General features: G+C 34.2%; 2 protein-coding genes and 3 pseudogenes across 6 annotated transcripts in view; 2 read left to right on the top strand and 3 right to left on the bottom strand.

Annotated features, from left to right (window-relative positions):
• Positions 1–189: 189 nt before the first annotated feature.
• LOC110423437 (uncharacterized) lies at positions 190–1526 on the bottom strand (annotated as a pseudogene).
• Positions 1527–2146: 620 nt separating this feature from the next.
• On the bottom strand, positions 2147–3564 carry LOC110423438 (uncharacterized; annotated as a pseudogene).
• A 974-nt stretch (positions 3565–4538) lies between these two features.
• Positions 4539–5772, bottom strand: LOC110423439 (uncharacterized; annotated as a pseudogene).
• Positions 5773–8305: 2533 nt separating this feature from the next.
• Positions 8306–11351, top strand: LOC110423324 (uncharacterized). Of its 2 annotated transcripts, none has more exons than XM_021437513.1 (9): positions 8306–8680; positions 9303–9383; positions 9479–9538; positions 10102–10145; positions 10359–10401; positions 10489–10560; positions 10647–10748; positions 10834–10955; positions 11042–11351. In XM_021437513.1, the coding sequence occupies exons 1-8, from the start codon at positions 8321–8323 to the stop codon at positions 10951–10953; spliced, it is 882 nt and encodes a 293-aa protein (XP_021293188.1). In that variant the 5' UTR covers positions 8306–8320; the 3' UTR covers positions 10954–10955; positions 11042–11351. The 2 variants fall into 2 exon arrangements, with proteins under 2 accessions (XP_021293188.1, XP_021293187.1); XM_021437512.1 differs by having other exon boundaries at positions 11062–11351.
• Positions 11352–13625: 2274 nt separating this feature from the next.
• Positions 13626–15380, top strand: part of AAPT1 (aminoalcoholphosphotransferase 1) — an 8754-nt gene continuing 6999 nt past the window's right edge. For 2 of the 4 annotated variants that reach the window (XM_089784667.1, XM_021437395.2), the window contains exon 1: positions 14922–14990. In XM_089784667.1, the coding sequence (XP_089640793.1) occupies positions 14922–14990 (69 nt within the window). Of the gene's footprint in view, positions 13820–14273; positions 14448–14757; positions 14781–14921; positions 14991–15380 lie in introns of those variants that run through there. The other 2 variants (XM_021437394.2, XM_089784668.1) reach the window with 2 other exon arrangements.

The raw sequence follows: 15380 nt of genomic DNA on the forward strand, positions 1-15380 counted from the left end.
ATTGATTAGTACATTTTACCAAAGTCAAAGTTCAAAAACAAACACCTTGTTGCTATAATGAAAACTAAACATGAATAGCAAAATACACATATTGGAAAGAAAACATCATAGGTTATCTCTTCACACACCAATACTAATATAGTACAATAATAATTAGAACATAAAAATACAATAGATTGTAATATTTTCTTAATCCCGTTTGCTTCTAATTTGATTATTGTGGTTGAAATCATAGGTTAATACCAAACTTCCATCCATTCTTTTCAATATAAAGCTCTCAACCAATACATAACAACCAAACTTTTTCCACCCAACAATCCCTGCATATTCTTCTCTTCTTGTCACCCTTGGTTTCTCTTCATTGCCACTAATCCACCTAAATCTTTCTTCCTCCCATTTCATTATCTCAAGAATTGCTAAACACAACCCCACAGTGACTTCTCCTCTTACATCACCAAAGCTCTTAAACCACATTACTTGGTCAACCACATTCCTCTCGTGCACCTCTCTTCCAGCAATTGAAACTAGTTATTTGTGAACACTAACATCCACAGCCACAGCATTGCCTTTGTTACCTTGACTTTTGCATTCGAAAATCTGTTTCCATTTTTGCTCAAGTGTAATCTCAAAATACATTGATGTGCGCATCTGATCTTTAACTCTACCTTCCTTGATAAACAGGAAAGGAGAATACCATTTTCCTACAACCACAAATGAAGAACTCTTACAGGATAATGGAAAGCTGAATTCTATGTGGCATCAAGGCCTGGTGCTTCACTCAATTGGGCAATTATAGATAATGAGGTAAAGACTTGCAATCCTCTTATCCTCAAGAGATTTGGAGGAAACCCGTCTTGAGTTACGGATTTGACATTAAAAGAACCCTGTTTGTGAGGATGAAGCTCAAATTGTTGATATATGTTTTGGGGATTCAAAGGTTGAGGATCGACATCATGGATACAGTTGCAACAACAAATAGTGGTCACGTCCTCTTCTTTTGAACTCGCGAGTGCTTTCCTGCAAGCCAGTTTGAATGCATATGTAGATGTAATCAATCTAAGCATGATCGACTCCTAAAATACTAGACACATGCTGGCCTTACAATAAACGAACTTACCAAATATATAAATATAGTCAAACAGAAATGAAGATAATCTTAAAATAGAAACATTGCATACCCTTTACGCCACCCACGTGTAGTATTGCATAGTACCAATTGGATGATAATGGCTTATTGAGAACAGGAATGAATAAACAGGATAGTAATCATATTTCCTGGAGTTGGCAGAGCCATCACCCCCTCTGTAATATACTCTATACTGGAGCAACAGTTACTTGTTTTGAGGGAAAGGCAGCTCCTTGACATTGTAGGCTTTCAATTTGAACAATCCGAAGCAGTAGCTCACTATTACCTCAGGTTCTTCATCTTGGATTACCACAACACCAAAATTTGGACCTTCAGGAGGAGGCGAAAACAGCTCTGAAGCAAACTTTTTATACATTGAGAGAGGCCTTGTCACATACATTTTCGTTGTACAGCTTAAATTTCCTTGGTTTTCTTCAAGACTGTGAAACCTCATTTACTTTTTTTTGGAAAGGGGGGGGAACCAACAGCTTCCTCAATATAATTAATAAGTATAGCATTGTTCATGCACTTACAAAATTACTACTAAGAATAGTGTCAGACGTTTGCTTCATCATCATCATGGGTTGAAGTAACTTAAGAAAGCTATGCTTGTTCTCCCCTCTTGGCATTTTCCATTTTTGTCATTATTTGTTGGTGCTTGATTGATGTTAAACTAAACGTGCAGTTAGTGGTGAGGTGGCAAAAGATCTAACACTCCATTTTCATTTCATTTTTTAGTTTCAATTTCCTTGCTAATTTAAAGTTAAATTTTCTAAGATTTCTCTGCAGAAATAAGAAATTCCTTTTGCATCCTCTCTCTATCTTTCTAGAGCTTTTGCCAATAAATGATGTACTTTGTACAAGACAAAACAAATTTTGTTGGAAAATACAAAGAAAAAAGAATAACTTCATAACAATTACAATCATCTAATTATATTCTCACTCTACTAATGTAAATCAAATTAAACAATCATGATCAGTGAAACTTCTTAGAGTAACAAAAAAAAATTACAGAAACCATCATTCCCATTTGCTTCTAATGTGATGAGTATGGTTGAAATCATAGGTCAATGCCAAACTTCCATTCATTCTTCTCAACACAAACCTCTTCACTAATACATAACACCCAAATTTGTTCCACCCACCATCCCTTCCAGATTCTTCTACTCTTTTAATCCTCTTTTGTGTTTCATTCCCACCAGCCCACCTAAACCTTTCTTGTTCCCACTTCATTCTCTCAAATATTGCCATACTTAACCCAACAACTACTTCCCCTCCCACTTGGTTAAAACTCTTAAACCATATCACCCCATCAAGCATTTCCTTTCCAATGTCTTGCAAAACCTCCATCCCATCAACTCTAAATACTTCTCTTTCAACTGTGACTTCTACTGTCACAACATTATCTTCGTTATAGCCATTATCACATGCATAAATTTGTTCGCATCTTTGTTCGAGTGTCATTTCATAATACATTTAGCTAGCCATCTGATCTTTTAATCTTCCATCTTTAATAAAAATGAAAGGACAATACCATTTTCCAACAACCACATGTTCTGAACTTTTGCAAGCTAATGGGAAGTTGAATTCCGGTAGGTGGGCTCGGAGGGCAGTGTCAAGTTCGAGTGCTTCACCTAATCTGAAACTATGAGGAGTTGAGATAGATGCTCCCCAACCTTTTCTCTCTAAGAATTTTTTAGGGACCCCATCTGGGGCTACAGATTTGGCAACAAAGCCACCCCAACTTCAAGGACATATCTCAAATTGTTGATATATGTCATGATGATTTGCATATTGTGGCTCAATGTCGGGAAATCACTTGTAGAAACAGCAAGTAACAGCATCCTCCTTTGTTGAATTCGCAAATGCTTCCCTACACCCCAATTCGAACTCGTTATCAACTTAAAAAGAATATATTTGCATCGAGTATTTAGTTCAATGATTAGTATATAATCTCTATTCAATTCAAAATGCAAAGTTAAAATTTTCATTCTGAAATCTAGAACAATTTCCCCAATGCAAATTAGCTGATAGTAAACTAATAACTGCCCCCTAGTGGCCTTATGGACTCAAGAATATATCAACAAAATTGAGTGCAATTTATGAAAATATACATAGCCTTTATGGCTTCCTCGAGGCTTCAATGCATAATATTGATTAAAGGACAACGGTTGATCAAGAACAGGAATGAATGTAACAACATTACGATAAACATGTCGACGTTGGCCAGAACCGGTTAAATAGAGGAGCTTTATCTTCTTGTTTTGAGGGAAAGGAAGGCCATCTAGTTCATGACTTTTGCACAATACAAAATAATAAGTTGGTTTTGTTTCTTCATCTAGGATTACTAGAATACCGAAATTGAGACCCCCGGGTGGAGGTAATGCATGAGTTGAAGGAAACTTTTTGTACATAGAAAGAGGCCTTGTTACATACATCTCTTTATAGATTCCTAAAGGCTTATCTTTTTGCTGCGCTGATAGTTTCCTACTATGCAATCTCTTCTATGGAATCCAAATTTATAATCGTATTCTTCATACTTGTTTATAAGAGAAAAAATATGTTAAATTCAAACAAGCAACGTACAAGTAAAAGCACACTTTCTTTTGGCCAAGAACTAGTCAAAGCAAGCTTTCCTTAAAGGTTAAGTAAAGGCTCAATGGCATTTAGTATTGGTTGGAATAAGCTAGAGGTTGACAAGTATAATCGGAGATGGATGCTACCTTATCAACATGTTCTTATTAGACCTTATCAAAAATCAGTCACAAAATAAGTAAAATATAAATCTCTACAACAACAGAAAAACAAAAGTTTTCTTGCACAAATCTTTGGTCAAACCCATTGATAAGAATAATCAGTTACTTGCAAAGCTAAAACTGTATCAGAATATAAACACGACAAACCCAAAGTCTTCGTTTTTTTTTATTTGGATGGTAATATTTGTTTTTGCTGGCTGTGGGCCGTGGGACTAGCTCAAAGCAATCTAAGTGTAAGTTTTTGCCCCTCGATGGCTCCATCTGCAAAGGATCACAGTAACGTACATGGCTTGGTGCAAAAATCCTTTATCCAGACATAGGCTTGAATTAAAAAGGCCAATGACAATAAGCCACAAATTATTTGATAAGATATTGCTCTAAGCAATTCGTGCTACACTAGTACTTCAGCATCATGGCACTAGTATTAGTATACAGCTAAGACATGCATTTTCTTATTTTTCACCTTCATTTGAGATACATGTAATCCATTATATTAAAAAGTCAAGGATGGTAAGTTAGCTACTTTTCTTTCATATACTTGATTAATCAACATAACTACATCTGCATGAGAAAGTGTATGAGCAAAATTGACATGAAAAGAACACAGAATTGAAATTTGAAAGATTGGTCTTTTTCAAGTTCAACCCTGTTAGGGTTCAGTGGTTGAGTGCAAGATCTTCATTTTTCTTCCTTGGACTGGTCCAATTTGGATGGTGCTTTGAAAATCCCCTGCCACCTTTGAAACTTTTTCTACTCTTTTTGATTCCTCTTTCATGCACTGTCATCCTACATGAACTCCATTGCAGAAGGCTCCATCTCCAACCAGTGCATTATTGATGGAACCGCCAAATTTATGTGTCATAAAATCACCACCATCCCTCATGCTGCTAAATGCAAAAAAAACACCTTTCTTCACAGCGGGGACATCTCCTTTCGACTCTGATTGAAAGTTAAATTTTAAGTCATTGAAGCCTAAATCATCTCCACCAGTGAAATAACTCTCCTTGAGAGAAAACACCTGCTTGTTTGCTCCATTAAAACCACCATCAACATCCAAGAGACCACCACCACTACCACCACCAACACTTTTTCTCATACCTCTAATATCTTCAATATCATACTCCTTAAAAGTACAGTCTTTTCTTTCACAATCAAAACCACTTTTTCTTGGTTCTACTTCACTGAACCCACTTTTTCTTTCAAGATCGAAAAACAAACCACCATTGACGCCAAAACTCCCAGCAGTTGAGATTGAGCTCCTAGCACTTGAAAAGTTCACCAGTCACTTCCATCTTTGGATCTAAAAAATCCACCACCCTTGAAACTACAAATAGACCTTGACCTTGACACACCTATGTAATCAACAATCTACAAATCACTTTTCTCATCAATCCCACCAACACTCTTACCACAATGATTATCTTTGTCTCTCTTTTTCCTAAACAACCTTCAAATTCTCCAAAAGCCATTATTTTTCTTGATCTCAACGTAAGTAGTATTGCTCCTCTTGAGCAAGAAAACTTCTTCTAATTTATTTTCACTAGAAGTGCTTTTAGGCTTGGAATTTGGGTTTGCAACTTGATCCTTGTTTTCATTCTCTATCAAGAACGAGACACGACCAACGCTGCCTACCTCACCAGTGCATGAGGTTCGAGGGTTGGAGGAGTTTTCAAAGCAAGAGCAAGATGAGAAACGTTGCTCACCATAATCTGAGGAAACCAAGTTGAACAACCAATCTTTGAGACAATACGCACATACACCAACGGAATATGATTGCGGATGTTTCTTACATGGGACATTTGATGAGGTGCTGTAGTCTTGGAAAAAATCAATATTATTGTTGTTCACTTCCACAGCTTTGCCTCTCTCTCCTTCATGGCTTCTCTTCATTATGTCTTAAATGGAACTCTAAACTTGGAAAGATTGGCTTATGATCAACTAGTGGTGCTTAGACAAGACAGAAAACACATAAATCAAAAAAGGTTATAAAGATCAAATGCTTGCTTTAATAGGTATATATGAAGACTAATTAAGGAAGCAAAGGATCAAATATGGGAAGGAAAAGTGACAGTTGAAGAAAGATAGAAATATAGTAAAGTTAGAAAAGCTAAAGAACTCTCAAGATTCTTAAGTACGCAAGGTAGCTTGACACTTTAAGGTAGGTAGACAAATAATAAAAAGCATAGAGAAGGCATTACCTTTACGTTTTTTTATGGACAAAGAAAAAACAGTGATGTAAATTGCATAAGTTCCTACATGTATATATAATTGTGTAGGGAATGGGGAAGTGAATGCAAACAACAAAATTTAGTAAAGTACTGAAACCAGACCAAAGCTCAAGCTCCATCCCCAAACTTTGCAACCGCATCTGCATGCACTGTCCACATTGCCCACAGCCACTTTGATTATACCTTTTGGGATACATGCACTAGAGTTTCTTTCCTCTCTTTTGAGTCCCACCATCAAAAAGTCTTTTGAATCATAAATGGTCCAAATCCATCAATTTGTCATGTGTTTTGTCAACTTTTCTTCGGATTTTCTTCACTTTTCCTTCTTGAGTATTGAATTTTTTTTCCCATGCTAAATGCTAAATGACACACAAAAAACTCTCTTCTCCATTCTAATTGGTTATTCACCATATTTCCTTCTATTATTGGGCTAATGAAAGTTACCCATCACATTTTTCCAAACAAACAAAGAAGAAAAAATTTTAGCCACAACGAGCTATAGTGAAGCATGCATATAATTAACTAAACCACTTTCTTTTGCAACTGTGCCATGGTTCATGACACCCATCTCATGTTCATATGTGCTTTTCATCTAGATCTTGAGCACGTGTTCCACCGACTGATCCATTTTTGGATGGTCCCCGCTCATGGAGGATTGAAGGCTTAACTTCTTTGTCATTTTATTCTTAGAATTTTCTCTTGGATATGTACTGTTTGATATGCTAACCTACAATCTTGGCCATGAGAAGCATGAAACCAATTTTAAGACATGCCCTATGCAACCAAAGCCTCCAAGTCCTAAAACAAACTAGGATGAATTAATGTTAAATGTCACATTTCACATTTGTTATTACCTTATTGGTACCAGCATCAGCATGTCTCCATGGTGAGACATAATGGGGGAGGGAGACATGCTCTCACCGCATGCTAGATCCACATGCATCATTGATACAAATAAGCAATAATTGTTTCTAAGTAAAGTTTGGTTCTAACCTTATTTGTTTATTTATTGTATTTAGATATGGCAATAATTATGATTTTCCTATTGTTCTGTGTTCACTAATAATTTTGTAATTTTGTAATTGATGCAATCTAAAAGGTTTTTTGGGGATTGTAAAGGTAAAAGCTTTGCCTTTGTAAACCATTACATCTACCTCTCAAGTCTCCTTCAAACGATTTAAAATGGAGTTTTTTTTTTAAATTTAAAAATTTTAAGAAAACCCCAAAAAGATAATGATTGTTATCATATAGTTTATATTGCCTTTTAGCTTTTTTATGCCTGCCTTTGTTTCGGCGGAAGCCCGCCATTGTTAAAGGTAACCTTCCATTTGGATGTTTCACATGGAAAATGATAGTAGTAGCTTTTATGGAATTTCAAATAATCTCCAAAAAGATTTTTGAGGGAAACATTTGGGCATGTATAATTTCAATTATTGAAACTCTGTTTTTTTAGAAATGTTTATTAACAGAGGAAAAATGAGTATCAAAAGGGAAAAAAAAAGAAAGGTGAAAATGTAAAAGTGGGTGACATTTATTTGATCTGACATTATATCTCAGGAAAACACAAGAAATAATTATCTTTAACATTTATTTTATTTATGAGTTATCTTATTATGTCTATTTAAATATGGTATCGAACAATATCAGCATTAATAGAATGATTTTAGAATTACTTAACTTTCTTTTGGTATTATAAAATAGACATAATACTTTAAATTTTTTTGAATTTTTTAGAAAAAATTATATAAATTTTTATTTTTTATTACATTTAATTAAATTTCTATACTTTTGTTTTATATTAAATAAACTCTTATAACTAACGATTGATAAAATACTATTAATTTAAACATCATTTATTATTTTTATACTTATATAACATTGATGTGGAATGTGAAATATCCAATGATTATGGTACCATCTACTATAATATGTTAACATGCCACGTTAGCACCATAAAACATAAAAATGATTAGTGATATTTTAATTAATGATTATTATTTAACTATTAATTAAAGCTTTATCAATGCAAAATAAAAATATAAAAACTTAATTTATATAATAAAAAATAAAAATTTATTTAAATTTTCTTACCCTACAATGAAGCCCAGCCCAGGTTCAGCCCATTACACAGCCCCAAAAGCCCCCTATCCTCTCCCGCTCCAAATAACAGGGCTCACTGCAACTACAAACGACACTGTGTGAGGAGAGCCATGAATAACACCCTCCTCAAAATCCAACACCCACCTTTACATTTCCGAATTTCCCATAGTACCGTTTCCCGCCTCCCTCCCTCCATTCACCTCTTTCCTAAATTATCCTTCCAATCATCTTCACTTTCCTTCTCGAGGACAGCCCAATGCTTCAAATTTTCAAGCCTTTCCAAAATCAAACCATCGGTTTATTGCGACGATGAAGAAGAAACAGAAGGACCCAGAAAGGGGTCGGTGGAATTTGAAGACTTGGCACCAAACGGTGACGTTTTCAGGAAGACGCTGAGATTGGTTGAGTGTTCCATGTTTGCTGCTGTCACTGGACTTGTCTACTTCTTGAGCAATTCCCTTTCAATAGAGGTTCTTTCGTTTGGTTATCTATCTCAAATTGCGAATTGCAAAATTGGTTCTTTTGTTATATTTATTTTTCAGTTTTTTTGTCAATTTTTTAGAGTGTTTGAATTACTATATTTTGAGCACTGTTATCATTCTTCCTCTAATTAGCTTTAAAGTTTTCTTTTGTCCCAAGGCAATAGTAAAATGATTAGAATTTTGGAAGAAGATATTTCAAGTTGAAATTTAAAGCTTGCAATGGGGTTTATGAGATAGAAAAAGACCATACCTTATTGTATAGTTTAAGGTCTGATTATATTTTATATGTTAACAAAACTTGGCTTTCAGTGGTTTTTAAGCTTTGAGCTTTATAATGTTTAACTTTGTCTTGAGAGGAAGCAAAAGAAACAGAATACAAAATTTATGATGCATCATATTCATAGCTCTTGGCTTGAAGTAGCTTTACTTGGTATCACTTATGTTTTCTTTTAATTTCTTCATTTCTTTCAGATGGGTCATTTTCAGAAAGTAAAAACTCATGGCCGCACTATTAAATCTATGTATTTGGTTTTTGGTAACAGTTGTTAATATATACCATGCCATGTCTATTGCTATAAATGTTTCTAACTTGAATTCTGTTTTGCTGCAGAACTACTTTGGATGTTTCTTTTCGTTGCCAATAGTGATCTCCTCTATAAGATGGGGTGTTGCATGTGGGAGGAAACAATTGGTTTGTAACTGTTGAGTAGGCTTTATGATGTGGATGTTATTAGAAAGCTAAGTTCTTAGTTGTCTAATTATTGAGATGGTCTTTCATCTTGGCAGGTAGCGACGGTTATGTTATTATTTGTGTTGTCTGGCCCTGTAAAGGCCATAAACTATCTGGTGAGCTGAATATAATCTGATCTGAAACTATTTTGCTTGATCTAAGTTATGAATTAAGCCACTAAAATATTGCCAGTCTACACCTCAAATTCTACAGTTAGGATTCTATATGCTCTCAACTTCTTTTTCAGCTATCTAATGAACAAAAGCACATTTGTTTTTCTTGTGCTTGCTCTTTGAGTTTACAAGTTGTGATAATTTCACTTTAAGTACACAAGCCAGACGTGCTTTTTGCCATATTTCAGTCATGTTAAGTGTACATCTCATTTGCAGCTTTTAATTGAATTGACCAATAAGTAAAACAAATTTATGAAAGTATTTTTGAATTTTAAATGGTTTGGAATTAATATCTAATTAGAGTTTAGTCCAGTATGGTACCTTTCTGCTACTCTCTAATTCCAATATTTATTCTTTTTCCATGGGTGGAGGTGGAGTATATTGGTGATGTGTTCTTTTTTTTTTTTTGGCCAAAGTTGCAATTTGGTGGTGGTAGTGGAATTTTATAGTCTGCAAGTGGAATGGTGAATAGTTGGCTAAGCTTTTCCAATATTTTGCCCTTGCAGCTTACACATGGAATACTTGGTTTCACAATGGGTGCTTTATGGAGGTATTCTAGTGCTTGCCCTTATATATGTTCATTTCAGCTTTTCACATAATGAATGAATTTGAATGACATTTTATGTGGTTTTACTGTATGTGTTATAAATGCCTTTTTTTATTTAATGAAATATATTAAAAGAGAAAAGGATTTTCAGATTCTCATGCATTTAAATCAATTAATAACCGGTTTCTTCGTCTATCTGGTTTTATGTCTTCTCAGGTTGGGAGCTAATTGGAGTGTCTCAATTTGCTTGTGCACAATTGTATTGCCTTCTCCCTTATGCACATTCTTTCTCATTAGAAGCACTTATGCTGAACTGCCATGGTTAACAATCTTTTCAAATTTGCAGGCTCGATCAATGGGTGCCATGGGCTATGTCTTTACAACCTCTTTCCTAATAAGAGAAAACATACTGGCTTTGGTAGTCATTTATCCCTTTTTATTCAAACCTTTATACTTACTTCAGTACCAGAAATTCACATTCATAGTTTTTCCATATGCTTGCAGATCACCATAAACATCCATGCTTCTCTGTCGTACGTTTTTGCTGCCATTGGCATCAATGTGGTTCCATCAATGAACTTCATATATTCCTTATTTGGGATTTTGGTACATTTGACCTACCTCTATACCCTCTTAATTTCCTTTTCTGTTGGGTGCTTGAAGACTTACCGTTATTATGATAATTCAACAGGTTTTACTCAATAGTGCCTCCTTTGTGTTCTTGCTGCACCTCTTGTATTCAGTGTTCCTTACCAGAATGGGGATGAAGGCTTCATTGAGATTGCCAAGATGGTTGGAGAAGGCTATATAATGGTAACTTAAGCAGCCTGCTGTCTCTAAGTTATGTAAATTACTTGTTTTGTTAAATCTGACAGCCTTTTTCCTGCTTTCATTTTAAGTTATTCTGCTAATTCAACAGGCTTTGCTGAATATTGCCTCCTCTGTGTTCCTGCTACACCCCCTCGTATTCAGTGGTACCACCAAGTGGGCATGAAAACTTCATTGAGATTGCCAAGATGGTTGGGGAAGGCCATATATTGAATGGTAACTTAAGCAACCTGCTGCTTGTAATTTATGTAAATTACATTTTTTGCATCCTCATAACATTCATCAGTTATAGTTAGGAGATGACATTATTATTTAATTGGTATATCTTCATAGTGATTTGATCTTCTTGCGAAATGGTGAATGGAATTGTCATTTTCTGTAGCTGTGTTTTTTCTTGTTTACTTTGAGCCTAACCTCTTATGATTGACAAGTGCAAACATCTTATCCTTCAAGTAAAATGTTTGTCTCCTCTAGTACACTAGGTAGTCTTCAAAGTGGAAGGAAAAGCTGGACAATAGGTCCAGAATCAGAATCAGAAGATGAAGTGTAATAAATAGAAGAAGATGAGGGACAGTTAAGAGTTGGCCTTGGCCACTTGCAAAACGCATAAACCTGTTTGATAAAAACTTTGACGGAACATGTTCTGGGGAATGACTGTAAATAGATCCCTTCCAAGAATAAATTCTGAAACTTTACTCAGTACTGGCTAAGCTTTATACATCTTGAATTATTTCTGTTGTTTTCTCATTTGGCTTTTTCCTGCTTAGGCTTCTTGATTGACAAATGCTTTTCTTTTCTCCCATTGTCCTTTCTACCTCTTTTGTCCATAGCATTTTATTTTCATACAATGCATGTTCAACCATTTTTGGTGGGTCTGAATAATTATTAATACTAGCTTTCAACCCAAATGGTAAAACAGTGTAGGAGGATTATAATCAATTCAGACCTTTGAGTTATAATGGGGCAGATGGCCAGTTCTAGACTGAAGTGGTGAGAGTGCTGTTATTCTCTTTTAAACAAAAAAAAAATTGCAGCCTCTATGCAAAGTCAGATTAGCTTTGTGAGGCTTGAGCCCCATGATGAGGCCCAACCTAAGGCACTCACCCCACTCCATGGACAAATGCAAGAATTGTGATGTGTGCATTGATGTTAAAAAGCACTTTGATGCTAGAATTGACCTAACCCTATATTTATTTATTAATTATTTTGAGGAGTTGTCCTTCTTCCTCTTTGAAAATGCAAGAATTGCCAGTTGGGGTTGGGAGACTGGGGACATAGTCTGAAGAATGGTGCTCATTGATCTCTGTGCAAGCTTAATCTAAAGCTGAATCACTGAACCCGTAAAACAAAGATAAGATAAACAATTGACAACCTCACAACTTGCAAACCCATTCACTAAAGTAAAAAATTTGCATTGAACAAAGGGACATACGGCTTCAACCCCTCCAAAGGAAGAATCAGGAATTTATCAATGTCACTGATTCTGGGCATGAAACATAGGGAAAATTATGGTTCTTTGTTTTTGCTTTGATAATGAATAATGACTTAGCTATTAAGCACTTTTGGAAATGTCCATTTTAGTGTCAAACTTGTTCGATTGTTAACCAAGTGAGCTGCCCACCCCCATTGGCCTACCTAGGCTGGCTGCCATGGATATTTTTCTTCTTTTTTCCCTTTTTTTTTTTATATAGATGAAGAACCTGAAAGTGATTCGTTCTGTTCAAAACAAAGTCCACGACACTGTCTCCCATTTGCCTCCAGAAAAACCAGGGTAAGTAACCTGAAAGCATTGAAAATTCCAATCTCAAACCTGCTTTTTGACCCTGTTAGGGAACTCATCTCACAGTGGTTAAAGAATAAGCAAAAAGTTAAACAAAGTATATGCTTTATTGAAGTAATATAGGGCCGACAATTTACATTTTCATAACTTAATCGTGTCTCGTAAAAAAATTATTAATAGTTATACGAGTAAGAATGAATACCACACAATTTATTAATTTAAATTCATTAAATTTTATATTATATTTCTGTCATATACAAAATTATTAAATTTAAAATAATTTCTATAAAGATATTATGAGAAAGTAATTCTTTTTAATTTTATTTTTGAATTTGAAGAAAGATATTTGAACCTTCTTAAAAAGTAAAAAATTATACATAAATTAATATATTAAATATTTATTTTTTTTTAAAAAAAAATTATTATTTAGGAATATGATTCTCTTATATAAAAAAAGAAACTTTTATATTATTCCGTTTAATAAAGTGATAACGTAAAAAGTTCAATACTATATTATTCCACTAAATAAAGTACTTTGCTACTTCTCAATTAAATGATTTCCACTTTCCACGTGAACATTCCTCATTTTACAGTAAAACTTTTGCACCATAAATGGTTTTAATTAATGAAATTGATTTTCCCTATAGCCAAAAATATAAACATGAATCATTAATATATAAGGCATTGATTTGTCTTGTAAATAAAAAATTAGTTATTAATTTTTTAATATTAATTAAAAGGGTAACACTTTATTATTATTTGATTTAATGTTAAATATAATAAAAAATTCAAATTTAATTTTTTTAATTAAAATATTTTAGGAATAAAGCAACATAAATATTGAAAAAAAAAGGACAAGAAAATAAATAATTCCCTTTGATTCGCTTCTCTGTTTTTTTCCCCCCTTATTTTTCTCTTTTGACGTTTGAAGTAGTATAAAAACTGTGCTTTTACCCTCTGTTACTGCTTCGTTTGTTTTAAGGGCGGGAGAGGAAATTGTTTTGCCTTACTTGATTTGATTGACACTCCTTGGCAAGTTGCGATCTCTCTTGATCTTTGCTTCAAACAGGTATAAACAAAACTCTTTCTTTTTTTTCTTCTCCTTTCTTTGTTCTGTTTTCGTTGCCTGCTTTTAAGCTTCAGATCTGCTTCAAGTTTCATTTTATGGTCATTTTGTTCCATAATTTCAATTCAAAATCCATTTTTTGTTGCAAGATTTGGACTAACCCGTCTCTTTATATCTCGTTTCTTTTTTTTCTTTTCTTCAACTTTCTGTTAGTAAAGGAAATGAAATCTTTATGCGGTCTCTGTATCCAAAATTCTTGGAATCTTAAGAATATGGTTTTAAAAAGCAAATCGTTTTGGTCAAAAATCGACATGGGTATTTCTTTAAATTTATCTCATTGAAGTTTTCAACTGTTTCTCCTAAATTCCTCGTTGGGTTTTCGTGTTTTTCTTGTTTTGAGGCATCTATCAATACCTGATTGCTTGGATTACTGAAATCACATGGTTTTTCTGTTCAGTATTAGCAGGTCTTAGAAATTTTGTGAAAAAGGAAGAATGGGCTATATAGGGGCACATGGAGTAGCAGCTTTGCATAGATACAAATACAGTGGTGTGGATCACTCTTACCTTGCTAAATATGTATTGCAACCCTTTTGGAGCCGCTTTGTCAACTTCTTTCCTCTTTGGATGCCGTGAGTTCTTCACCTTTTCTTGCTTTGACTATCCATACTTTTATTTGATGCTTGTTTTTGTCAGCTTTTGGCGTAAAAAGTGCTTCTGTTTGTACCTGTATGATAGTTACTACTCTGTTGCATATGCAGTTGGATTGTGCTATTTGATATAGTATTAAGCTTAGAGGAAGGGAATGAAATTATCTCTGTTTTAAAGTTCAAGTTTTATCATGATCACGTGCTTCAATTGAACGTTTAAGTGTTTTCCCTTTTTGTGATATTTGCTGGCACTAACGTATATCTGTTTGTACATGTGTATGCTTCTGGCTTGGCATATTTTACAGACCAAACATGGTATGTGATGCTTACTACTCTAAATTACAATTTCAATTAACATATATACATATATATGCACCCATGGAAAATATTTTCGTATGTATGCATATTTATATGTACATGCATGCATTACTCTTCTTATTTGATTACTAATTTGTTATGCTTTTGTTTTTCAAGATAACACTTACAGGGTTTATGTTCTTGGTTACATCTGCACTGCTTGGCTATGTAAGTGGGAAACCCTCTCACTACTTAATTTCTTCGATGCCATATTTATTTTGATTTCTGAATCTTAATGGTCAAACCTTTTTTTGACTCAAGATGTTATCACTTGTCTGGAAGTTTTAGTATTATTTTCTGCAACTTCTATTTCATTAAATGTCTACAGCATCGTGGAAAAACCCTTGTGATGATCTTTAGTTTCAATTTATGTCAATCAATGAACATCTTCTAACTTTCTGACTTAAGGAGATGGGATTGTGTGTGGTCTATCTTCTATAATTTCTATTCTAGTCATTTCCTGATGATGTGGTTGGATTGGATTTTGTGTGCATTTGATTTGATTGATAAGCTCAAATTCATTTATGAAATCTGATAGTTTTTGTAATCATGGTGTTT

This window comes from Theobroma umbraticum, unplaced genomic scaffold (genome assembly GCF_002168275.2).
Source record: "Theobroma umbraticum cultivar Fairchild unplaced genomic scaffold, ASM216827v3 scaffold_20.0, whole genome shotgun sequence".
In the NCBI taxonomy this organism is placed as follows: domain Eukaryota; kingdom Viridiplantae; phylum Streptophyta; class Magnoliopsida; order Malvales; family Malvaceae; genus Theobroma; species Theobroma umbraticum.